The sequence below is a fragment of the Camelus bactrianus genome, chromosome 16, assembly GCF_048773025.1.
Source record: "Camelus bactrianus isolate YW-2024 breed Bactrian camel chromosome 16, ASM4877302v1, whole genome shotgun sequence".
NCBI classification, from domain to species: Eukaryota; Metazoa; Chordata; class Mammalia; order Artiodactyla; family Camelidae; genus Camelus; species Camelus bactrianus.
In genome coordinates, this window is record NC_133554.1 from 12,419,820 (window position 1) to 12,444,365 (window position 24,546).

Here is a 24,546-nt window from a genome sequence, read left to right on the forward strand (position 1 = left end):
GACCAACTTTTCTGAGAACGTGTCTCATCTCTTCTGCTTCAATTTTCTCTCTGTAAAAAACATGATGGATTTCAAGTCTCAGAAAGCCAAACCTTTGTTCAGGTCTTTAAGATCCTCCCATGGGAAATAAGAGAATAATGCTTTACGCTTATGACTGGGAGAGTAGGGACTGTTCTGCGAGCAAGCTCAGTCAAGCTTGGCTTTGGTTAGCTCTGCCATTGTTTATTGCGACACTCCCTCGGACTTCTTTCTTTCCATCTGATGAGTCCTGGGTTTCTTCCTCCAAACATATACACATGCTCACAAGTATATAAAACACAAATGGAGCTAGCTTCTTTCAAAAGCAACGGCATTTCGAGAAATAAATATAAATGTATTCTTCTGGGATTGTTACTGTAAGTGCTGCCAAAACTCATCTTTGGTATGTATGTTTGGAATATGTGTGCTATTGGCTGTAAATTGTCTTTTATTATTCCATGGCACCTTGTCCAGGGACACACTATAAAACAAGATGTAGCATCTTCATGTGCTAGCCTGATAAAATTTATATGAAGTATAATAGAAAACAGAAGTTGTTCTGAGCTGTTTTCAAGTTCAATAAATAACTGTAATACTCGGATAAAGATGTTCTTTATTAGGTCACATGGGCCCTAATATATAAGTTATAAGTTACCGATTTAGGGTGGCTTTTGCAATTACAAGTTTCCAGTTGGATTGTTAATCATTGTGAACAGAAATATTTCTAAACCCTCCTGTGTACCTCCTGCTCGTTGTCTGGTTGTCTAGAGGGCTTTTGATTCTGATTCAGTGCAGGCAAGTGACAAGGGGGTGGGTGGTCCCCACTCAGGCCCCTGTCAGGCCTCCTGTGATGACAAGAATCCATTTCCAGTAGCCAGTGTAACAACCAAAGACCATCCTTCATGGAGAAGTTTGTTATGGAGATGCTGTGGGGAATGAGAGACCATAACCCATTCCAGCCCCAACCCCCAGGAGTGCGGCTGAGAAGCTGAAGATTGAATCACATTTTCCAGAATGAGGACTCATCCTATACCTTGCAGGCTCGATCGCATTCACTTTCCCTCTCTCTTCCAGATTTTAACTAGGAAATCTTTATGAGGACCAAGTTGGGAGGGTATCGTGGAGTATAGACGCAGAGCCTTGGAGCTCCTGAATCGTTTTTTAAATTAACAGAGCTTGGAGTTTAAATGTTTACTTCCAGTACAGATCACCTGTTCCACCAAGATAACTTCTGAAGGTTATCCCTGTCCCATTGCTCTTCTCCAGAGGAAGAGAAGGTTAAGGGCTTGGTTAGGTTAACCTCCTCCGTTACACTTGGCACATGTTTTTCATCATCCACATAACACAGCTGCACACTCCCCATCCACACGCCCAATGGTAAGGCCTGGTGTACCCTCAGACCTTATCTGGAACCACGTTATTAAGTCCTCCATAGAAAACTGCAGCTCTATGCCAGTAAGGGAGTTGCAGGTTCCGACTGCCTTTCAGACAGTTCCCCTCCAGCTTCACCAAAGGCCTGCTGTAGGATGAACTGAGAAACTTCGCTTGGCAACAACAATGATGGGTGTGTGCAGGCAAAACATCACACACATGCTAGGCTGTTGAGTCTAAATGCAGGGGCTCCCCTAGTACAACGCTTGGTTTGAATTTATCCTGTGCTGGGGAATAGGAATGGTTCTCAGGGCAGTTTCCCTGCAGATTTACCAAACTGACCACACTTACCAAATCTGTACAGAAACACTTTACCCTTAGAAGAGTCAGATTTCCCCCTGCTCTTTGTATTTGTTCCCACTCCTCCCTGCCACCCTTCATGTTGATGTGGGATTGGAGAATGAATGACTAGCTGTAATGCTGACATACATTGGGTTCTTATGCGGCTCATTTTTTATCAGGCTGGGAGGAATTCCCGTGGGAGTAGTTGCTGTTGAAACCCGAACAGTGGAACTAAGTATCCCAGCTGATCCTGCAAACCTGGATTCTGAAGCCAAGGTAGGTCACCTCGAGGACCCTGAGCGCCCGTGCTTGGAGCCGCGCTTCCCTTCCGCAGAGCCGTGGATGTACCAGAAGAACTGCGAACGCCAGTGTTAGGGGAGGGGTCAGGCAGCAGCCTTGAATGACTTCACATCATCATGTGCTTCTTCTAAGATGACTACATGGACTGCAAGCTAAATCCTGCCTGCAAAATTAAATAGGCCTCTACAGTGGTCTTGCTGATGCTAGAAAACAGTCTACTTCTGTTGGGTACACGGTCTTACAGAAAGGCAGCTGAGATGTGCTGACGGCTCTTTGGCCCCAGATTCTCCCAGCACACCCATGGAAGAGCTCCTACTGGAATCAGTAAGGAAGTCTGCCCAAAGGCCAAATGTGAACACCACAGCCCAGCTCTTTTAAAAGGGTGGTTAGGTTTCCACACCCTGACAAGTTCCAGAAAACAAGGGGCAGGGGAGACAAGAGGCGGTTATTTAGCAGGGTCGCCTCAAGTGTCCGTTGATTAACCACAGTCCAGGGAAAGCTGTGCCGAGAAGCACAGAGGTGAGAGGACTCGGAGACTTTGTGTAGTTGACTTGCTTTGGTTGGTGTAGAGTCACGTAAAATTGTTTTTGGGAGACTTCGAACAAGAATTCCTCAGACTGCATTCTTCCCTTGGAAGCAGTAAGGCTTCATTCACCCTCTTGATTGAAGAAGGGTGGTGTAATCAAAACTTCAAAAGAGTCGTATTTAATAGTCAAAGATCCAGGATCCTTCTTTTTGACTTCAAAAATGATTTTAAAAAATAATAATAATTTTCTTTTTTGGGGGGTGGGGGGAGGGAGGTAATTAGGTTTATTTATTAATGTTTAGAGGAAGTACTGGGGATTGAACCCAGGACCTCATACATGCTAAGCTTGAGCTCTACCCTCCCAAACCTCCAAGATGATGATCTTGATGAATGATTTTTGTTCAGCTCGCTTTTGAGTTTTTAACAGTGAAACCTGGTTCTCCTTGGAGAGATTCCCCTTCAAGCTGTGTTGTTAATTGCGTCTTCCTCTTTGGCTTTTCTCAATAGATAATCCAGCAGGCTGGCCAGGTTTGGTTCCCAGACTCTGCATTTAAGACCTATCAAGCTATCAAGGACTTCAACCGTGAAGGGCTGCCTCTGATGGTCTTTGCCAACTGGAGAGGCTTCTCTGGTGGGATGAAGGGTGAGTGGCTTGGCCCTGGGGCCTCACTGATTCCCCTAAACACTGCAGTGGGGGGGCATTTATTGGGCAGAGCCCGTGGGTGTCCTGACAGCCTGTCACCCTAGGCTTCTTGGGGGTTGTGCTCCCTCTGAGGTGTCTTCTGAGTTGTAACTTGGATGGGAAAATTCAGTATGTTTTTATAATTCCATGCAGAATTTCAGAAGGATCTTTTAGTGTTGCCTCGGTGGGCTGCTCTTGTAGATTTAGGGACTGGCGGGCTGTTCTGATGGTCCTGGGGAGTGTGGTTGTGCCCGTCTCCGTCCCTCTTTTCGGGGCCTACTCTTTGTTGGTGTTAGTCTTGAATGCCCTACCGTGACCAAGATAGATTCTGAAATTAGCCTTCACCAGAAGAAAATGAACAGATTCCTTACCAGAGGCTGTTCTTTGTGGCAGTTTGTGATATGTTTTAGTATTATCCAACAACAGCCCTGGGCCTGTGGCGCCAGCATATTAGGCCATTATTATAAAGGCTCTGCTCTGTGCTGGTGTCACCAATTACCGAGGGTCCTCCATGTGCAGAGCCACCGTGGACAGCTCAGGGAAAGCCTGAGGGAGCGTACTCCACCTCTCAGAGTAGCGACGCTCTCTCTCCAATGGCCAGAGATTCATGGCCATGCTGAGGCCAGGAGGGGATGACTGTGCTGATGAGTGTCCACTTCAGTCATCAGGGAGGACCCAAGGTTCTGAAGGAGTGGAATGAGGTAGGGGAGTGGAAGGAGGTGGGGTGGATGCTGCTGGAGGAAATAGAGTGATCAGAGGTAGGACATAGACACTGAAAGAATGAGCTCTCCCTAAGGCACCCAGAAAGGGCTTGGGGCAGGAGCATCTCTAGCTTTGAGGGAGGAAAGGCCTGGGAATGTTACCCTCTAGTAGGTCATCAGCTGTGTGTGGAAAGACATTAGAGCCTTATGCTAACAGCTCTCCCTCACCTGGCCAGGGAAACCCCTGCCTTTGTATAGCCAGGCCTCCCTGCCAAAATGTGGACGACTAGGGCGATTTTTTTGTTTGTTTTTTCAGTTGAAAAGTTCCCTTTGTCCATATTTACTGGAGAACTACCACATTTTACACTTTCTTTGGAGAGGCTTGGACCATACATGCAAATTAGTGTTTATATACTTTCCTAGACTATCAAGGTGAATTATTTCTTGACCAAGATAGTAAATCAGTGGAAATACCACGAGATACTGAGAGTATAGGTTAAGCAAGCCAATCCTGCACATTTTTATTGAGTTTCTATGTGCAAGAAACTATGCTAGCTAGATACTTCAGAGAAAACAAAAATTAGTCAGAAATAGACAGTGCCTCAAAGAGTCAAGAAAAATGTCTTGCGCAGAATGATAAAGCCCTATGTGGAACAGAACACCACAGTGTTCAAAGGAGGAAGGTACTGTATGGGGCGGGGGAGCTGAAATCCCTTTCATTTATGTGTGTGAGGTTCATTCAGCATCAGATTTCACCTGATCCCAGATTCCTCTGCTGGAGGAGTGACATCAAGGCTTAGGAGAGAATGCAACGCTGTTACTCCTTAGTTACCTCTCTTCCGGGGGAGCCGTCGAGGATTCACTCTTCCTGACATTACTTAGGAGTAATAAGTCAGCCTGGCCGTTTCGTCCTGGCAGACGTGGAGTTCAAAAGTTTGCAGCGTGCCGCTTGTAGGGAAAGCTTGAATCCTGCTGCACATTTTGGCTCCGGCCCAGCCTGACCGCTAGGCTTGTAACAGTAACCACAGCAGTTAAGAGCCGTTGCGCTCTCTCCACCAGAAACCGTGCTAACCATTTTACATGCACCATCTTACACAGTCATCACAAGAAGCGCCTCCAAGGGTGAGTTATAGTATCATCCCTAATTTACATAAATTGAGACTTAGGTTAAGAAAATTTCCCAAGATCACTTAGCTTAAAAATGAGAACACAGATCTGTCTTACTTCCTGTAGCACAGGTTAGCGCCTAGGACCAGAACCAGATCTACTAGCATATCCTGAGAATCAGAACATCTAGGTTCCTGAGAAAGTTCCTACCCACCCACCTCCCCTCTGCTTTGGGGTTATTGTAACCAGAAACTGCCAGAGCTCAGAAATGAATTATGGCTTTTTTTCATTGTAAAATATACATAACGTAATACTTAGCGTTTCAACCATTTGTAAGAGTACAATTCAGTGGCATTAAATACATTCACAGTGTTGTGTGACCATCACTGCTGCCTATACCCCGAACTTTTTCATCATCCCCGACCTAAAGCCTGTATTCATTAAACAATTACTCCCACTTCCCCCTTCCCCCACTCCTAATCAAAAATGAGTTATTGGCCTGATGTGGAGCAGGACCAGCTCTGTTTTCTGGATTTTGGTGCTGCTGCATCCGTTTACACATCACTCAAGTCAAATAAGCTTTGGGGAAGATAGAGATCAGTGTGAAAGCAGGAGGGGAAGATCGCCCTCCTCTCATATTTACATACAGGTCAGGATGTTTCCGACATATTATCTCATGTAAAGGGACCTAAGCGGAGAGTCATTCCATATCCCTTGGGGAGATGTTTGCAGTTTTGGTTTCAATACTGGCTGGGGATTATGCAGGGAGGGAAAATAAACAATTATGCCATCCCTCAGTGCACACAAACACACAGCCAGGAGCCGACTGCACTGTGGGTAAAATGACTCCAAAATTGTGTGTAATGAGTAGGAAAAGATTAGAGACAGCTCTTGCTATGCTGAAAATTGACATTAGTGGAGGGGGAAAAAAAAAAAACTCTTTACTAGTCGGCCTAGGAGGTCTAATTCGAGCAGTAAAAATATAAATAAATAAATAAAAGCATGTCAAGATGGTATTGGTGCTTTTTTCCCAATGAGCTCTCTCTGGCCGGAAGGCTATTCAGCATAATGCAAAATTAAATTATAAAAACTGGCTGAATATTTAGATGGAAGAGCCATTTGGAAGCAGTTTATTTAGACGAACCGGCAATGACCCACAACAGGGAGACATCAAGCGTGAAATTTACTAGAAATTAGCACCAGGGTCCCAGCCTCAGCATGAATAGCTTGATAGGATGCAAATCCCAGTGATATTAAGCTCCTCACTGCTAGTGCTACAGGGTCACTCTCAGTTGGCTTTTCATGTTATACTTATTATTTTTTCTTGGGACAGGTTATAAATAACAATAAAAAAACATTTATTGAAAACTTTAACTGGAATGAAAGTCCATTTTAAAGTCTCTGATTACTTGGATGTTGACATACAGTGTCAGCCGGCCATAATGAACTCATGAGAGACATTATGTGTTTGCAGCTTGTGTACGCCTGACGCTTACCTTCAGCTTCTAACAGATAATCTTGCCTCAAGCCAGTAAGATCTGTTCCAGTTTCGAGGGCGCAGGGCCCTGGGGATGCCCCTACCCGCCTTGCTCCCTTGTCTGGTACATGTGGCTGCCACGGTTTATCCATGTTGTGTAACAATGAAGGCCCGAGGCAGGATTGGCGCCTGGGTGCTGAGAACACACTGGAAAGACTGTGTGATCACCATTCATGCAGATGTGCTTTGCTCTGAATGCTCAGAAAGCCGCAGGCTCCCGCCTCTCCGAGGAGGAACCTATCAGTATTTTCCATTCCCATTGCCTTTCTCAGGGCCTGAGAACTGACAGGCGGCATATGCATAGCTTTACAACTCCCTGGGCTGATTTCTAGCCGAAACCCTTGGGGATCCCTGCCCTCCCCTGCTACTCTTGGCTCTGCTTGTGCTCTGTCTCTTAAATAGGAAGGGATTTCAAACAAATGTGTGCCCGGTTGTTGCCAAGTGCTTCGGCCTGCCTTTCAGAATGCGTGGTTTGGGGCAGCTGTGATTCAGGACGAGCGTGTTGTTTGTAGAGTTTGTGTGTTCGTGTGCTTGTTTATATTTTAATAGCCTTTGTTGCTTTTTGAGTGTAGTGATGGTTTGGACTGTGGGGTGTTGCTGTTCCAGGTTAGATGGAGGCACTGTTTTCAGTCTCTAGCTTGTCAGCTTTCATGAAGTTTGATGCCCCTTTTCTGCTCACAGTCTTGGGGCCTGGAGATAATTGTTTTGCAGTCAGATCCAAGCCCTTCACATAGCTGGTCGTACAATTTCTGATATTTCTGAACATACCAAAACCTCAGGCAAGATTTAGAAATATTCATTTATTCAGGTCTCTTTTCTGGTTTTTATTTCACTCCACCATTGTATCAGATGCTGGAAAGCAGATTACTTCAGCCTCATGCTCTTTCCTCAAAGTAAGAGTGATGAGTTAAGAATGAAGTAGTTGAATGTGGACTCTGGAGCCAAAGAGACCTGAATTCAAAGTCTTATCTCAGCCACTTACTATTTAAGGCTCAGTTTACTGGCCTGTCACTTGGCTATGAGATTTTTCTGATGATTAAATGGCATGTGTGTGTGTGCACGCGCGCGTGTGCACGTGTAACCGCGCACCCTGGTATACAGTGAGCTAGCCGTGAAGATGAACAGGAGCAATAAAAAAAATTTAAAAAAAGAAAAAAGATGAATAGGAGGGACCAAAGTCCACTTCACAAAAGTAAAACACACACATACTCAACTTACTTATCCCAAACAATTTGCTTATACTGTAAAATCAAGTGTTGTTTTTTTTAATTAAGTAAATGGGGGTACATTTTAAATAAAGTCCTCTCCTTTTCTGGGGAGCTGGGTCTGTTAATCATAGTACAGAGATGGATTTTGATGCAGACATGTCTTTAACAAACAGAAGTGAGTGTAGAAGCTGGAAACTCGATCATTTACCTCTTAACTTACTTTTTCCTTTTTCACGTGGAATGGCTTTTCTGTGTGCTGTTTTCTGTTGTTTCCCTTTTTCCTTTTATCTCTGCCTCCCATTTCTCTGCACATGACGCCGCTGAGGGCCACTCCTCTCCGTTACTTGTTCTGAGACCGTACTCTTGGCAGCACTGAAAAATGTACTGCTAATTACACAATTATTTTATTATGTAGCACTGGTTGAAATATCCACTAAAGAATTAATTTAGTTAAAATAATTTGAACTGAGCAATTATTTTCATAACCACAGAATTAGCGCAAAGCGCTTAAAGTCCTTTATTCCCTGCTCTTCATAGAGCAGTTGTGTAATTAGCAGTAAATTTTTTTGGTCTTTGCTTTCCTCCCAAAGGAATAAACGTCTTTGTTCTGATCACATACACGGAGTATGTGACCATTCACGTTCCACACAGAGTACGGGGTTTTCCCTGGGGCATCTTCCGAATTTTTGCAATTCCTTCCCGGACCAGCCAGGTTGGGCACTGGAGAACGGCCTGTGCCTTGCCGTGAGCGTGCTCACTGACAGCTTCTATAGAGAGTCGTTTTTACTTCAGAGGAGGCAGCGGTTTAATTTGCCAGTAACTACAATGAAAGCAACTTCTATTTGGTTGGCTCTTAACCTCCTGAAAAATGCTTCTTTGCTTTGGATTTCCAGATTGATTTATTCCAAATTGAGATCCTCTCTTTGATAGGAAAGTTTGAACTCAGTTGAACCTGTTATTTGGTGTTTCAAAAGGATCCATTGTGGTTCCACCGAAATACTCATTAAACATCTGGACTCATAAACCTAAAACTTTAGCAATGGTTAGACTTCAGTGAGCTAGGAAATGGGAGGAAGTCATAAATTATTGGGAAATAAATAACTGGCCCTGCTTTCCAAGGACTAACTATGCACCAAGGGTTCCTTTTGTAATCCCTTTGCGGGGGTTACGAAGTATAGTCTTTAGCATAGTGAAGAGGTGGCTCCTCTTTTTATACAGCTGTGTGATATTTCCAATATATACATTTCCAATTAAATACATTTAATTTTTTCTCTCATTGATACCCTGATAAAAATGCGGCTGATAAAGAATTAATTTTTCTTTCTTGCTATGTTCTTTCCAAAGCGCATGTATGTGTCCATTCATTTATTCAGCAGACACTAAGCACTCTGTTTCAGGTACTGGACAGGACCCTGGGGATGCAAAGAGGAAAGATGCAGTTTTTGAAGATAAAGTTTTTGAAGGATCCATTTCCATTTGCTCTGCATTTTAAGGGCTTAAAGTATGCTGAGTATCACAATGAGAAGAAGACGAGAAGAACTGAAAAGAGCGTGGGTAGTTCCTCCAGAAAACTTAATGTCGTGCGAGAGATCACATATTGACGTGAAAAATACTCAACATTTGTAGAGCAAATGTGAATTAATGTGGTGAGACCTGAGTGCAGAAATTCAGGGAGGATGTAAAGTGGATATGCAACCCACAGGGCCTGCACACAGAATCTTAGGAAAGAGAATATACTTCTTGTGGGCTTTTGAAGATTCCCCTGCAGTCTTACATAGAACGCAGGTGGAGACACCAATCGCTTTAGTCTTCAGGGTGGCCAGACAGGACCTGGGTTAGCTGCACCCCCAGACCTGTCGCCTCTGGCTGTGAGCAGCCTTGTTTTCTCTGTGTACCACAGTGTGAACGGTGTTTGGAAGCACTGCTTCATGGTTCCCAATTTGTCTCGCCCTCCACAGATATGTACGACCAGGTGCTGAAGTTCGGTGCTTACATCGTGGATGGCCTGCGGGAGTGCTCCCAGCCTGTGATGGTTTACATTCCTCCGCAGGCCGAGCTTCGGGGCGGCTCCTGGGTCGTGATTGACCCCACCATCAACCCCCGGCACATGGAGATGTACGCTGACCGAGAAAGCAGGTAGCACTCCTTCCTCTCTTCTGCTCACTGCCTCTAGGGGTCCTCCGGCTGTGCGCTTCCTCCTGGGGAGCATTATAACCAAGGGTACTCTCTCTGAGTCTGTCTATCCCCAGAGGGTACCAAGGTCAGAAAAACAGGCTTTCTAAGTAGCATCTGCTGGCGTGAGACGGGAACCAGGCTGGAGTCAGGCTCTCTCAGTGTGGCCCCCAACACCAGGTTCTTTTACCACGAGGTCCTCTATTCCAGGCGCCCCCGAACTCTGTGCGATTCCCTCCCATATGTTGTTCAGATATACCTATCAGTCTCTCTTAGGTAAGTGGCAGGGGGAGCGTAAAGCAAGTTGGAGCAGAAGGACTGAGTTGTCAGTCTGGAGTCCTGGGGTCTTCACCAGCCCTGCTGCTGACTAGTGAGGAGCCTGGAGCGGTCCTCACCCTGCCTGGGCTGCTTCTCCTTGTCTGTAGAACGAGCTGGGTGGTCGTGGAGGTGCACCACAGCCCCCAAATTCTATGTTTCAGACCAAAGCATCTCCCCCACAGTCCAGCTTCTCACTCTGGTGTTCTGGGAGGCTTGGAGAACACAGTGTTTGCAGCGCCCAAAGGACTGCAAGAGAGCATCCCAGGCTTCTATTAGGCATCGAGTACCTGAAAACACTTAAGTAAAACAGATTAAATCCAGCCTCCCTTCACAATCTGTTTTCAACCCTTATCAAATTAGGTAAATCTCATCATATTTCCTTGACATTTTCCATACCAGTTCCTACATCCAGTCGTTTTATAGAGCACCTATGTCTCTCTTTTCCCCAAAATTTCAGCCTCTTACTTCAGAAGCTGCTTAGGAGAGTCCAATAGTTTTATTGTCAAATCACTGGGTTAACGTTTGATTCTTAGGGACTTTTAAGTCCTCACTTAGCCCCTGGTTTGATATCAGACTGGAGATAGTGCCTCTGCAGACTTTACAACAAGACTGTCTCGTTTCAGATCCAACTCTGTCTCTTGTTAGACTTGGACAAGTCTCTTACCTTCCTGTACCTTAGTTTCTTCATCTGTGAAAGGTGGATAGTTAATACCTTACCTCATAGTGGATGTAGACCGGGCCTGGGACTGTCATGAAGTTGTTTAAGTAAGCACTTAGAACAATGCTATGCTGTGCCAAGCATTAGCTATAATTTTTTTTTTTTTTTTGAGGTGTTTAGGGCAATGTTCCTGGTAATAGGACATCATTAGGATGCACTAGAAGTGGCCTGAAACCTTTCACTTTGTCATTTCCATAGCAGTGGGCAGAACGTTTCCTCTGCCGCTTGGCCTGGCCTTGTGTGTCTCAGTGCCACCAGCAGGCTGACGTCCTGTGTAGGACTGACTGGCGCTCACCCCGCATCGTCCACCTGAGTGATGGAGGTGGTTCTCCTGTCACTGTGCCTACACCATCTTTTTTTTTTTTTTTTTTCTGGAAAATGTGATTCCTGTTACTCTTATGAGCTATAGGTGATGGGATCTGTATTGTTCTCCCTTTGAGATGGATGTAGGCTCGTGTAGTAATGAGAATCATTTTCATTGCTTTTTTGCCAGGGTTTTCTCATACCCCACTTAGACTCTTCTCTGGTGCCTGCGGCTCTCCCTGGGGTTACTTATGTGAACCGTGGGTGGGCAAAACCATTATGAAGCTATTTCCTGGTCCACAGATTGTAACTGGCCTCATTCTGTTGTCTCCTTCCTTTAAAGTGCCTCTGTTTCTGTTTTGTTTTGTTCCCCTTTCTTTCCCTCTGATCCAGGGGGTCAGTTCTGGAGCCAGAAGGGACAGTAGAAATCAAATTCCGCAGAAAGGATCTGGTGAAGACCATGCGTCGGGTGGACCCCGTCTACATCCACTTGGCTGAGCGATTGGGTATGTCTGCCCGTTCTCCTGGCAAATCAATGAGCCGTTCAGCTGATTTGTAATGAGTGCATTCATAGGCCAGGGGAGGAGGCACTGAAGCATTTGATCAAATTCATGATAATCTTTATTTACTGTCCTCTATATGGTAAGAACCCTGGTAGAATATAACAGTGTGTGTAATAGGAGGGAAAGTGGGCCCTGAAAAACCAAAAGTCACCTGATTTTTCTTCTGATATTCCCTTACAGTTCAAACAGCCCATCTTTCTGGCTTGTGGATGTCCTTGTAAAGAATGATTAGCTGGAAGTGGCTGTTGAGGGCAGGCTGATCGGGGGAGAACATGCTAGGCTTAAATACCCTGTTTCTGCTTGTCTCCTTGGATGAGCCCGCCTCCTTTCTGAGGGGTGTGAGAGTCAGTGTCATGGGGTGGGAAAGCCAGAGCCCTGCCTCGGTGGCGTTCTGGGGCCATCCTGAGCTGGAGGAATGGAAGTGAAGACTGTGCACTGTGTGCTTCCAGACAGGCCAGGCAGCAGCCACCCTGGAGCACTCACGCTTGGTGCTTCCAGCCATTCCTGCGCTGCTCATTTGTTGTGGGAGCTCTTGGAGGAGGCTTGCGATTTGAACATTGGACTAAACCACGGGAGCCCTGTGTCAAATCCTTTTTAAATGCTGATTGTCTGCCCAGGTCTCCCATTTAGCTCCTTGCTATGTTAGGAAAGATAATAGCTTGAGGTTCTTTTGTTTGTTGGTTTGGTTTGGTTTTTCCGAAGGAACAGAGAGATTGTCTTTAAAATGTAGTGAAACTCAGTGAATGAAGGCATAAAAAAAGAGATGCCAGCTCATTTGTGTTCCGAAGAGTGATTTAATTAGTAAAGTACCATTTGTGAACCCTTTACATCCTCACGCTCTAGAGACACAAAAACTCCTGAGTGTTTGCCTCCCTCACTCTAGAGACCACACATGCTGGCAGACACAGTGTGGCTTGGGTCACCATGAACCCTGTTTTTGTCCCAGTGTTTGCCATTAGGAAACAACCACCAGTAACTCGAACCCACCGCTGCCTGATTGTTTTGTGGGAAAGGCACACACACAACAAGAAATTGGCAAAGTTGCTTCTAAAATCTATTGCCACCCTGAATTGTTGAGGTGGTGGGTTTTTTTTTTTTCCTCCTCTTTCTTCTGCAAACAGGATAATTACTTCTGACCAACCCCATACACTTTAATTAAAGTAACTGCAGCTCAAGAGCAGGTTACTCACGACTGTACACAGAGAGAGCTCTAAATGCTTCAGCCACTGATAAGCATCTCACTTAGATGGCTCATAATTGCTCCCAGTATCCAGCAATCGCTACTGTTTTTACCACTAATTCTCCACAAAGACAGAAGCACCACAATTGCAGGACACAGCAAATTGCATACTTTTCTTTTTTTTTTTTTTTTTTCCTTTTTTTCTTTCCTTTTTTTTCTTTCTTTTTTTCTTTTTTGCTGGTTTTCTTTCTGGCCAATTTAAAATTTGTCAAAGTCGGTCTTCTTCTGGATCACTGCCCTTTGATATTTCGCGCACTCCATTTGCCACAAACAAGCCGCAGGGCCGCAGTTCATGCTGACTCCAGCAGAAGCAGAGAGAGCTCCATTTATCTTACACTGCCTGCTGAATTCCTACTCATTAACTGGGGGTTCACTGCCTCTTTTTAACCCCCCAATGGCTGTTATCATCCCTTCGGAGTAACTGGGTGGTAGGAAGGGGGATCCTCTCTGGCATGGGTTTGCAGAACGCCTGGGTGGTGAGGGGTGTGTGGCGAAGCTGCTTCCCCTTGAAGAAAATCCACGTCGCTCCCACCTTCACCCAGGAAGCCCAGGAAGGGGCAAGGGAGGGGATGCCCAAGTGACGGCCGTTTAGTCATTTGTTACAAATCATCTCATTATCAATTTCCTATCCACATTGAAGAAAACCATATTTATTTAACCTTGACCAAAGAGGCACTAGAGAAGGAATCCGTAGTCGGCTAAATGTGAGGCCGGCTCTGACCCTGGGCAGTCAGGGACACGAGCAGTGGATCTGGAGTAAAAACGACCACGCCCAAGCCTTGGGTGTGTTGCTTGCAGGTTTGGGTAAGCCATTTAACTTGGCCAACACACCTTCATCTAGAAAGTGGGGACAACGCCCTGGGGACAATGCCAGCGTGAGGACCAGATGAATGTGCGTTTGCTCTGAATCTGAGACGCATTTTTCAAACAAGGGGGTCGGCATCATTTCCTTTCCATCCTAACCATCAGAAGACGCAGATGGCCACGTTTGGAGCTGAGCGTTCTCTGTGGCTGAGGCCCACTTCGGGAGTGAGGGGTACAGGGAGGGAAATACGAAGGAAACGGAAGAAGTGGCCTTGTCTCTTGGGCATTCATGGTCTTCCAGGGAGACCGCTCATGTCCAGGCGTATCCGTGGCAACAGATGAGCAGGGGTGTGATGGGACACCTGTGCACCCGGCTCCTTTAGGGTTCACCCTGGCTTTTGGCTCCTTTCTCAATGCTCAGAACCAGACTGCCAAAATGCCTTTTCCCAAAGTCAGTGAAAATGACCTCATTTTCCAGACTGGGAGATTGAAGCAAAGGAGGAGTTAAATAAGTCATCCAAGATACAGAGTAAATGTACTTTGGAGCCCAGAAGGGAATTCTGGTTCCCTGTGCTCTGCTTTTCTCAGGATGTCCTCTGGTTTTACCTCGGCTTAATATGGAGCCTGGTCAAAATTAAACAAGAGCTCTTCAAACAGGAGTGCTTTCTGTTTGTGATGTGAAGCCGACTCCACTGAGAGACACGGGACTTAGGAGAAGCCTGTAGGAGTGGGTGTTACCTTGTGCCGCCGTCTCTCCCCAGATCGGCCTCTGCACTGGGGAGCCTGCCGTCAGGGCACTCAGACAAACCAGTGCACAAATGGTTGTGCTCCAAAATGTAAATACTGTTTATTCTCTAAGGGTAATGAATAACAGTTCATTTCTGAACAGCCAACTTCATTTCAGGATTTGTATTTTTTTTTAATGACCTTTTGTCATTTTATATAGTTAGTTTGGGTAAGAAGGAGGTGAATTACTAGTTTGCAGTTCTGTGATTACAGCGGAGTATGAAAATTGTACGTAGATTGCGTCCTGATAAAGGCAAAGGGAAGAATTACCCCAGCAGGAAACGTGGTGTCAGCCCAGACACCAGAGTCCTGCATTGCTGGGCCAGCTCTGACCCTGGGTTCTCAGAACCAGGCCTTGGGAGAGTCAGTGCAGGGAGGAAAATGCCCTACCATTCTGGTTGCCTTGAGGAAATTAAATTCCTTCTCTGGAAATAGAGCGCAGCCCTCCGAGGCCTCCCTGTGTCTCTGTGACATCTTCTACCTCCAGGAGCAGAGAGAGTGGCTGTGGAGCGGGACGGCTTTCCCAGCCTGGCCTCCTGTGTGCCGCTACCTGAGGCCCTCTCCGGGTCCCCACCCTCCCCTTGTGTTCAGAGGGAAATGACAAATCCATTTAGGCAGAGAGAGAACTGTCCAGCCGAGGTGGGATGCCACTGTAAGCACCCCACTGCCCCTCTCCCTCAGTGTACAAAGAGTACCCAGGTGAAGGAGCTTCTTTCTGCCCCAGACACACATCTCAGTGGCGGCCCTGTTCCCAGACAGCCGGGCAGCCTGCCACGCAGCATCCGGGCTGTGCCCACACAGACAGAGCCTGCCCTATGAGCGACAGCCTGGGCAGCACTGGTGAGCACTTGCCTGGCCGTTCCAGGCCACCCAGTGCCCAGGGGGCCTTGCGGCCTGTGGGACCCTGGTGCAGAGGGAGTGTGGGTGAGAATACATCTGTCTGTGAAAATCCTCAGGAATGCCTCCCTCCCAAGCCTTCTTTTTAGTCCCTAGGATGACAGGAAATGGACACTTCCTTGGGTTGAGGAGGGGACTCAGGGGTTGAGCTGCTTTTCTGACAGAGGTGATCAAAGCATCTGAGTTGTGTAGAGTGCTTTTCCATCTCTTGTGTCCATCTTCAAGATGCTGTAAGCTGAAAAGAGCCAGAGTTGCTTGTTTGAGGCAGAAAGCAGTATTTCGTACTTTTTAATACATATTTTGTCCTTACTGGGAAAGTTGAGGATGGGAAAGAGGGCCTAACACCCGTGCCTGGGGAGGGGCCTCTGGCCTTCTCCCCTGTTGTATCTGGAGCGTCTTCCTGGCTCCGTGGCCACCCAGGCACTGGGCGCTGAGACAACAGGCAACTGAGAAACAACATAAGGTTTTCTGTCCTGACGGTAGAGGTTGTGGGCCATGCCTCCTCCCTTAAATTAGCAGCAGCTTACACCCACCTCATCACACTGATTCAGAAGCTCTTCGGCTTGATACAGTTTAGTGCAATAGTGACTGTTAATGTGCACAGTGGGGCAGCTGGACTGTGACATGGTGACTTGATTGGTAAAAGAATTTACCAGAGATAAAGTATGAGAATAGAAAAGGAGTCTGTTGGATACACTGCCATAGACAACAGCAGGCACACAGGTGGGGGTGCCCCTGTGAGCACCGAGGGCCGGCTGTTGGGGCCTTTTATAAGGTCAGGGTCACACAGTGCCTGATCGGTGTGTGTGCAAGTCTCTTATGGGTTGCAGGTGAGGTAAGAGGTTTAGGGTCCATGAAGGGCGGAGGGCTTTCTGATTCTGGTAAGGTGGGCTGAAACCAGCCAGCCTGTGCGTTACCTGGGGCTGTTAGTTTGCTAGAGGAAACACTTCCCGTAAACAATGTACTTTAGCCCAGGAATGGGGGTCATTGAACTTTGACTTCAGTTGGCCCAACAGTGACAACATTTTGTGGGATGGAGAAGGCGTCCTTTTGGTGTGATCTCTTAACCTGATTGTATTTAGAGAAGCATCTGGGCTTGCCTCTTCCGGAAGGAGTGTCGCGGGTCCATCAGGCTGGAGGGACTGGGGGCGCCATCTTGTTAGACTGAGCCCAAGCTCCTGCCTGTCTGAAGCTGTCGTCAGAACACAGCGGACAGAAAGACCCTCCTCCCCACCTGGCCCCAGCTCACCCAGATCCCCGTCCCTCCACCTGCCAGACTTAGGGAGAGCAACTTAGGGAAAGAAAATAGTATGAACCGCCAGGCTCATTGCTACTAGAATTCAGAGAAATCCGCGCTGTTTCCTGACCCTTTGGGGTGGGATGTTTGCCTGGGGCACGGGGGACGAGGCTGCAGGGGGAGTAATAGACTTTTTTATTCTCATTTGGAAGTCTCTGGACTTACTATAATGATTTTTAAAAATATGAACAGTAGAGCACTAACACCATTGCAAGGAACCTTAGGGTTAAACATCCCTTGAGAGGACTGCTGTTAAAATCAATATGCAAATACAGTTGTATTTAGGTAGGTATGGCCCCCTTTGAAGGAAAGCAGATATATGAAAATGGGATTTAAAAAAAAAAAACTAGATACATTGGGAGAAATTATTCCTATTACCAAAGGATTATTTGCTTTACCAAGGGATTCACTACAGGGTTCCTTCTAAATAGCTCCCTTAAGGCATTTAAAACAGGATCTGATTTACGCAGTTTTTCAAGAATGTTTTTGTGTAAAGAAAGGCACACCTGTTATGGATACAGAAATAGTTTTGCAGGGGTTTATTTTTTTTTTCCCACCCTATCTTAACTGTCTTTATAGAGAAATTTCTTTAGAAAATGTGATTACATAGATCTTTGAAACAGCTACTTAAGTTTGTACTTCTGAATCTTAACAAGATTTCAGTCTTTTTTATGCTGATTTTTCAATCTCCCGGTTGAGGAGTGGGTGTGTGTTCTCACATCTGAGATATTCAGGAGCTTAGTGGGGAGGGTGAGCTAGCCCTTTTTTTAAGCACCCTAAGTATTTAACCAGTCAAAGCACATTGCCTTCTTCAGAGGAGGAAGGCCCATAAAAGTTAAAATTGGGTTTAAATTTACACAGGCTTCTTGGTATAACTTTAAAAAACAATTAAGAATTAAAACAGCACACACTTTAATATCACATTCTTTTATAAAACATTTTTCCTGTTCGCCAGATCAGGACTGTCGTTACATGAATGAGAAATAGCTCAGAAAAGGAAAGAGATTTCTGCAGGGTCACCTAGTGCCTTTGGCTGAGCAGAGATTTTTAGCCAACCATTCCGGTCTTTATTCTGAGTTTTGAAGGCCTCCCACCTCCCCCCAAATCCTACTCCATACGGGTAGCCTGCTCATCCCCAGGGTAAGGCTGGCTGCCTCCTGCTCCCCCCACCCCCAGCGTCGTGGCCAGGTGAAAACACCTCCTGCTGCAGAAACCAGCTGTCTCCTAGAAGCTTCTCTTCAGCTTTGACCCCATGGGGGAGAGACGTGGCTTTGCCTTATATGCTGGCTCCGGGAACACCCGACAGGCTGCTGTCCTGTGGACACTTGCAGGTCAGGTTAACTTGTTTAAAAAGCATGGACTCTGAAGCCAGACTGCCACGCCCACATCTCAGCTCTGCCATTTCCTAGCTTTGTGGTCTTGGACAAATTACTTCACTCTTTTGTGCCTCAGTTTCCCCATCTGTAAGATCTCAGTGACCTTTTAGGGTTGTGGCAAGGATTTAATGAGATAAAAAGTACTTAAACAGCACCAGCATATAGTAACGTTTCAATAATGCTAGTGATAAAGGAAAAAATGTGGGGGCGTGAGAGGAGGGCTGTGTCCCAGGTCTTGGCTGAGTCCCTGGGATGCACCCCACCAAGTGAGGGTCCTTGGCTTCGCGCAGGAAAGAATTCAAGAGTGAGCCACAGCTGAGAAACAGTAGGTTTATTCAGAGAGCTGCACACTCCATAGACCGAGTGTAGGCCGTCTCAGGAGGGCGGAGAGGTGAGAGGCATGGGGGTGGTTAAAGCAGAGGTAGACACATACTCCACCGACAGCGCGGGCCTCTCAGAAGACAAGAGAGAGAGGAGGCATGAGGCGCAGTGTAGCTGGTTTTTATCTGCTAACGAGTGGGAGGATTGGCCCCACTGCACTGGGGAAGGGATGGAGATTCCCGGAGCCGGGCCGCCACCCTCTCTGGCCTTTCACGTCAGCCTGGGAGCTGTCACGGCACCTGTGGGCATGTCAGGCGCCATGCTGGTACATTAGTGTCTTCCTGATGCTCGAGGTCACTGGAGGTCGAATCTCCCGCCATCCTGGGCCTGCGGGTCTACTGGGAGTAGACTTTTCTGCCATCTTGGTGCTAATTGCTGGGTGAGTCTTTTAATGGCTGTGTCCTGCCCCTTCCTTCCTGTCTCATTAGCTCTCATTTGATCAGACTAGTAGTGCCTCGTATGGCATTTAACTCTTTTTTGTTGTTGTTGTTAAGTTAAAAAAACTTTTTTATTTTTACCCCTTAATGGGGGCACTCGTACGTGCCAAGCACTGAGCTGCACTCCTACCCTCCCGCCCTCCACATTCAGCCTTATACATTAAACATTTTTCATTATAAGGTTGGGTTTTTAGGATTTCATGGGGTTGTTTTGGGGGGAAAGGAAGGGATGGGGATAACCTACCTCTTTTCCCATTTCAACTTTTCCTAGAGTAGGATTCTAGAAAAGAATGACTTTCCTCTCTGTAGCATATTCTTAAATACACACACGCACACACACGCGCGCGCGCGCGCGCACACACACACACACACACACACACACACAGAGCCTGGCTTGCTTTCCTAAAAACCCTGAGGCCCTGCAATCTGGCTAGAAAAGAAAGAAAACCATTCCAAGATATTTAATTGTACAGGGAGCTTACAGGATTGATCGAGAGCTTAGCTTTTTACAATAGTCCAGTGAATAAGAAATGCTCCTGACAAACGATCAATGATGGGATAATCACTCTTTATCCCCCTCCTCATTCTTACCTTCTTTCTTTCAGGAGAACAGAGTTCAGAAGTCAAAAATCTTTATAGACACCGCTTTTAAATTAAGCAGAAAATAGACATTGACATATTTGTTAATCTCCCCTAAATCATTACTGGGGCTGGCTGCTTTGCTGTACAAGGAGAGGGGCCCTCGGTATGCTACACAAGGTGTAACTAGCTTAGGAGCAGCCTTTTATTTTCAGAAAATAAAATTGAGAAAACATTCTCTGCCCCCCACCCTTACGCCCTTAAAACATGGCACACGAATCTTCGGCTTTCTCACGTGAATGTAAAAATACACACATTCTCTACTTGTGTCGTTTCCTTGCTTTGAGGCTCTTTTGAGGTGGGTCTTGAACTGCAGCCAGAGGCACCACTGAAGGAATCAAACAGAGGGGCTTTGGGGATGCTCTGTGACCCTCCTAGTCTCGGGAAGACCAGAGCATTTGAGGTGTTTATTTCGTTGATTCTTTCAAAGCTCTAGAATAGCTTGATTGGGTGGGTGAGACCTTCGTTGTTCCAGGAACTAGCCTCCTCTGTCCCTCCAACTGGGTAAAGCCAAGTCCTTGTTCCCAGAATGCGCTGTTCCCGAGCGCAGAGGTCCTCCCCTCTGCACCCACTGCTGAGCCGCGCGCTCAGCTCTTCCTAACACAGTGAACCAAACTCTCCAGCTAACTGCCCTTCTGTGGCCACTGCCAGGACACCTGCTTGGCCACTCTCAGTACCATTTAATGTGGAAGAACACAGGCTTCACAGACAGCTGGACCCAAGTGTAAACCCTGACTTTGCTTCTTAAGATCTGGGTGCCACTGAACAAGTCACTTTTACATTTCAGAACCTCGGTTTTCTCACTTGTAAAACAGGTACCTGTGAGTTGGGGTTACCATGAGGACCAGGGTGAGGTATGTGAAGCAGCTTGGAAAGCGTTCAGTGACGTTGAAGTATCAGCTTGGCAGCAGTGTTAACAGCCGACCAGACCAGGGTCTGAGTTGTGCATCGTGACTTATGGGCTGTGTGATCCTGCAGGCGCGGAGTGCAGTGCCTGGCACCTAGGACATGCTCAGTGAGTGGTGTGTGATATATGTGGGGCACAGACATGTGTAGATGTTGCTGACCCAGAGGGAGGATGCTGTGAGGGTCTGGAGGTCCCTACTCAGCGACACTCCTGGTCCTGCCATCCCTTGGCCCCCAGCAGGGCTGTGATTTTACCTGCTCATCTCAGAGCACCTCAGAGGTACTGCGAGTCCCGCTCCAGACCACCACAACAACGTGACTATCGCAGGAGAGCCAGGCACATGAGGATTTTTGGTTTTCCAGTGCATAGAAAAGTTACATTTACGTAACTACATTACTGCAGTGTGCTATACTGTAGTCTTTTAACTGTGCAGTAGCATTATGTCTGAAAAAACAATGTACACACCCTAACTCAAAAATACTTCAGTACTAAAAAATGTTACCCATCATCATCTCAGCCTTCAGCAAATCATCATCTTTTTGCTGGCGGAGGGTCTTGCCTCTGTGCTGGTGGCTGCTGACTGATCAGGGTGGTGCGTGGCTGCGGCAGTTTCCTAAACTAAGACAGGAGTGAAGTTGGCTTACTCCTCCTTTCTCGAATGATTTCTCCGCAGCACGCAGTGCTGCTGGGTAGCGTTGCTTGACGTCACCATAACAAATCTAATACAGGTTTGCCTCGTTATTTTTTGTTTTGTTTTGCTTACACTTTCAAACTTTTTCACTGTTACTATATTTCTCATGGTGGTCTGTGATCGGTGATCTCTGATGTCACTTTTGTACCTGCCTTGGCATTTTTTAGCATTATGGTATTCCTTAGGCATGCCTGTAACAGGAGCAGCTGCCCTCCGGTCTCAGGCCTGCCTGGAGACTCGCATCTGACCCGCAGAATGGGTATTACTGGGGACGTCGCCTAGGTCTAGTTGAGGGGTGGAGCTGAGATGGGACTCCTACCTTATCAGGCAGGAGTCTGCCATCATCATCTAGCCTTTTCTGAAATTAAAGGGATGCTCCTGCCAAAGCACTTGTAAGAGTAAGTGAGGAGCGAGCAGAGGCTCAAAGGCTTCTGGAGCCACGGTGCTGCGCCCGGGCCCCAGCCCCGCCCCTTTCTAGCTCTGTGACCTTGGCGAGTCCCGTGAATTCTCAGTGCCTCAGCTTCCCTGGCTGTCAGATGAGGGTAACAGGATTACCAACCTCATAAGATTGTTGTGAGGATTAAATGAGTCACTAGATATAAAGCCCTCAGAACAGTGCTCAGTGCCTTCTCAGCATTACCTTTGGTTCCTGATTATATGCGCTGGGGAGCCAGGATAAACTTTTTGGGTTTTTTTTAGGTTTTGCTTATTGTTTAAACTTCAACTTCATATAATTTTACAGGAGAAGCTATACGAATAGTACAAGGAACTTCTGATGCCCTTTTCTCAGATCCACCTCCTCCTGACGTCATGTTCCACAGGCTTTACTGTCTCCATGTGCTCCCCGCTCACTCTCTCCACACATGTTTTCTTTGAACCGTCTGAGTGTAATCCGTAGACTTCACCCTCCTTTATCCATAAATACTCAGTGCATGTTTCTCTTACATAAGCACAGTACATTTATTAAAATCAGGAACTATAGCATTGATACAACACTACTGTCTAATCCATGATTCATATTGAAGTTTTACCAGTTGTCCCAGTAAGGTCCTTAATAGCTTTTTCTTTGGCGGGGGGCAGGGTTTCAGATCTGAGATCTAGCCTCAGGCCACATGTTGTCAGGTAGTTTTAATCTCCTCTAATCTGGACTAGTTCTTTGGCCTTTCTTCGTCTTTCATGATCTTGACGGTTTTTAAAGAGCACTGGCCACTTTTGGTAGCATGTTTCTCAGTTTGGGTTTGCGTTCTATTTCCCCGTGGTTAGATTCAGATTACGCACTTTTGGCAGGAATATGGCAGGCGTGACGTTACAGCCTTGTCAGGACATCATGTCGGGGGCACATGGTGTCAGCCTGGCCTGTTCTTGGTGCTAGTTAACTCTGATTACGTTTTAAGGTCTTGTTTACTAGGTTAATCCACTGTCAAGCTGCCGACTTCCCCTTTGTACCCAGGAAGTAATGTGCATGGGACCGTGTGAATATCCTGTTCCTCATCGAACTTTCACTCACTAGTTTTATTGATAACTCTTGGCAGATCAGTCACTGTGATGGCTGTGTAATGGTGGCTTTCTAATTCCATCTTTCCTTCTGTGTCTATTAGCTGTTAGTCTGGGGCGAAGGAGCGCTCTCCCTTCTCCCTCGTTTAATTATTTATGTCAGGGTGGACTCACAGGTTCTTATTTTATTCTATAAATATTCTATCTGGTACTCAAATTGTCCCAGATTTAGCCAGTTGGAACACCTTCAGACTGGCTCCTGTGTCCTTACAACATGTCCCAATCATTTTTTGAGTGTTTCCTTGCTTTTTGTGACAAAATGTTCCGGGTTCATCTTAGCTCTTTGCTGCCTCAGCCCTGGAATCAACCATTTCCCCAAGGAGTCTTGTTTCTTTTTACTTGAGGAGGAAAAATGTTTGCTTCCCTCTCAGGGGTGTTTTACCTGAGACAGTCTCATGTCAGAAGAAACCAGCCAGCCCTCCTCCCAGGAACTCTCCGGGCAGTTCCAGCTGGAGTGGGGGCCTCCCTCTCATCCCACAGTGGGGCCCGCGGTCGTCATGCTGTTCCCCTGGTTTGGAAGGAAGGCTGCTGAGGTGTCAGGGGCGCCCAGTGGTAGGTCAGTGATGGCCCTCTGCATGAGAGCCCAAAAAAGATAGCCTTCCCCAGTCTTCATCACAATTTCAAAGTAGTGATGGGTTTAAAAAAAAAAAAAGTGGAGTTGGGTCCAAAACCCTCATAAAAATGAAACTAGGTACTGGAGTTACATCCCTGCTCTATGAACATGTGTTTATGTGTAATACTTACGGCTCACTCCGCAGCCCAAGGCTGTTTGTGGCGTGTGATTCATGGACGCATAAAAAGCAAGGCCCGTCCCCGACAGACGGGCCTGAAACAGACCTTCCTCTTCTGCATCCCGTCACCTGTGGGCGTGTATTTACTTGTCAGCCTTGGTGACAGAGCACCTCAGCTTGTCCCCAACACCAGGGGCTGTCACCTACTGCTCCTTCAGCTCGGCTGACTCCTCCTTCCTGAATTTTCGGTGTTGACTACAGGTGCTATTCTGGGAGTAGTTAGGAAGAAAAGCTCGGCGTGGCAGCGCCTCTGCGGGGACTCTGCTGACGGGGGGTCGGGCAGGGGCTCCTTGTTATAATGTGCTCCGGAGTCTCCTATCTATTGAGTGAGGGGACCACGTGCTTGTAAGCTTGGTGATCCAGATGAGGTTTGTGGACTGCCTTTCTTTTTCCCTCCTCCTCTTCTTTTAGCCCAGGAACTAGGATGTCTTTGTTGCTGTGGTCAGGGCTTGGCTCTGGCATTAGCAGCGCAGGCAGGAGGCTAGGCGGCTGGTTAACCCACTGAGCTGGTGTGAGCCACGTGCTTCTGGCTCTAATCAGGTTGGATTCTACTGACGTCTGGTTAGGAGTATTCCAGCCTGAGATCAAAGCCGTGAAGTAAAGCTGCTTGCAACTTGAGGAGTCACTGGGTCCTTACCAAGTTGGGCAGGTGGCTAGTGTGGACGCAGGGAAAGAAGGGCTGCTGGTCTGTGTTCAGAGGCATAGAGGATGCTCCCCCAGCGTGTCCCACACTCAGAGTAGTGCAGCTGCTCTAGTGCTGGCCAGCAGGGCGTGGCCTGGGGCCCTCCGTGGGGACGAGGGGTCTGCTGTTGGTCAGTGAGATGATGAGAGGCCCAGGCCTCCAGGCGGTGGTTTGCACCTGCTCGGGAAGTGGCCTGGG

The 24,546-nt window shown here is 46.9% G+C and overlaps 1 protein-coding gene across 9 annotated transcripts in view; it reads left to right on the plus strand.

Moving 5' to 3' along the window:
• ACACA (acetyl-CoA carboxylase alpha) overlaps positions 1-24,546 on the plus strand; it is a 255,754-nt gene that overhangs the window by 219,684 nt on the left and 11,524 nt on the right. For all 9 annotated transcript variants that reach the window (XM_074342606.1, XM_074342604.1, XM_074342609.1 and 6 more), the window contains 4 exons: positions 1,911-2,007; positions 3,065-3,200; positions 9,751-9,928; positions 11,697-11,809. In XM_074342606.1, the coding sequence (XP_074198707.1) occupies positions 1,911-2,007; positions 3,065-3,200; positions 9,751-9,928; positions 11,697-11,809 (524 nt within the window). The remainder of the gene's footprint in view (positions 1-1,910; positions 2,008-3,064; positions 3,201-9,750; positions 9,929-11,696; positions 11,810-24,546) is intronic.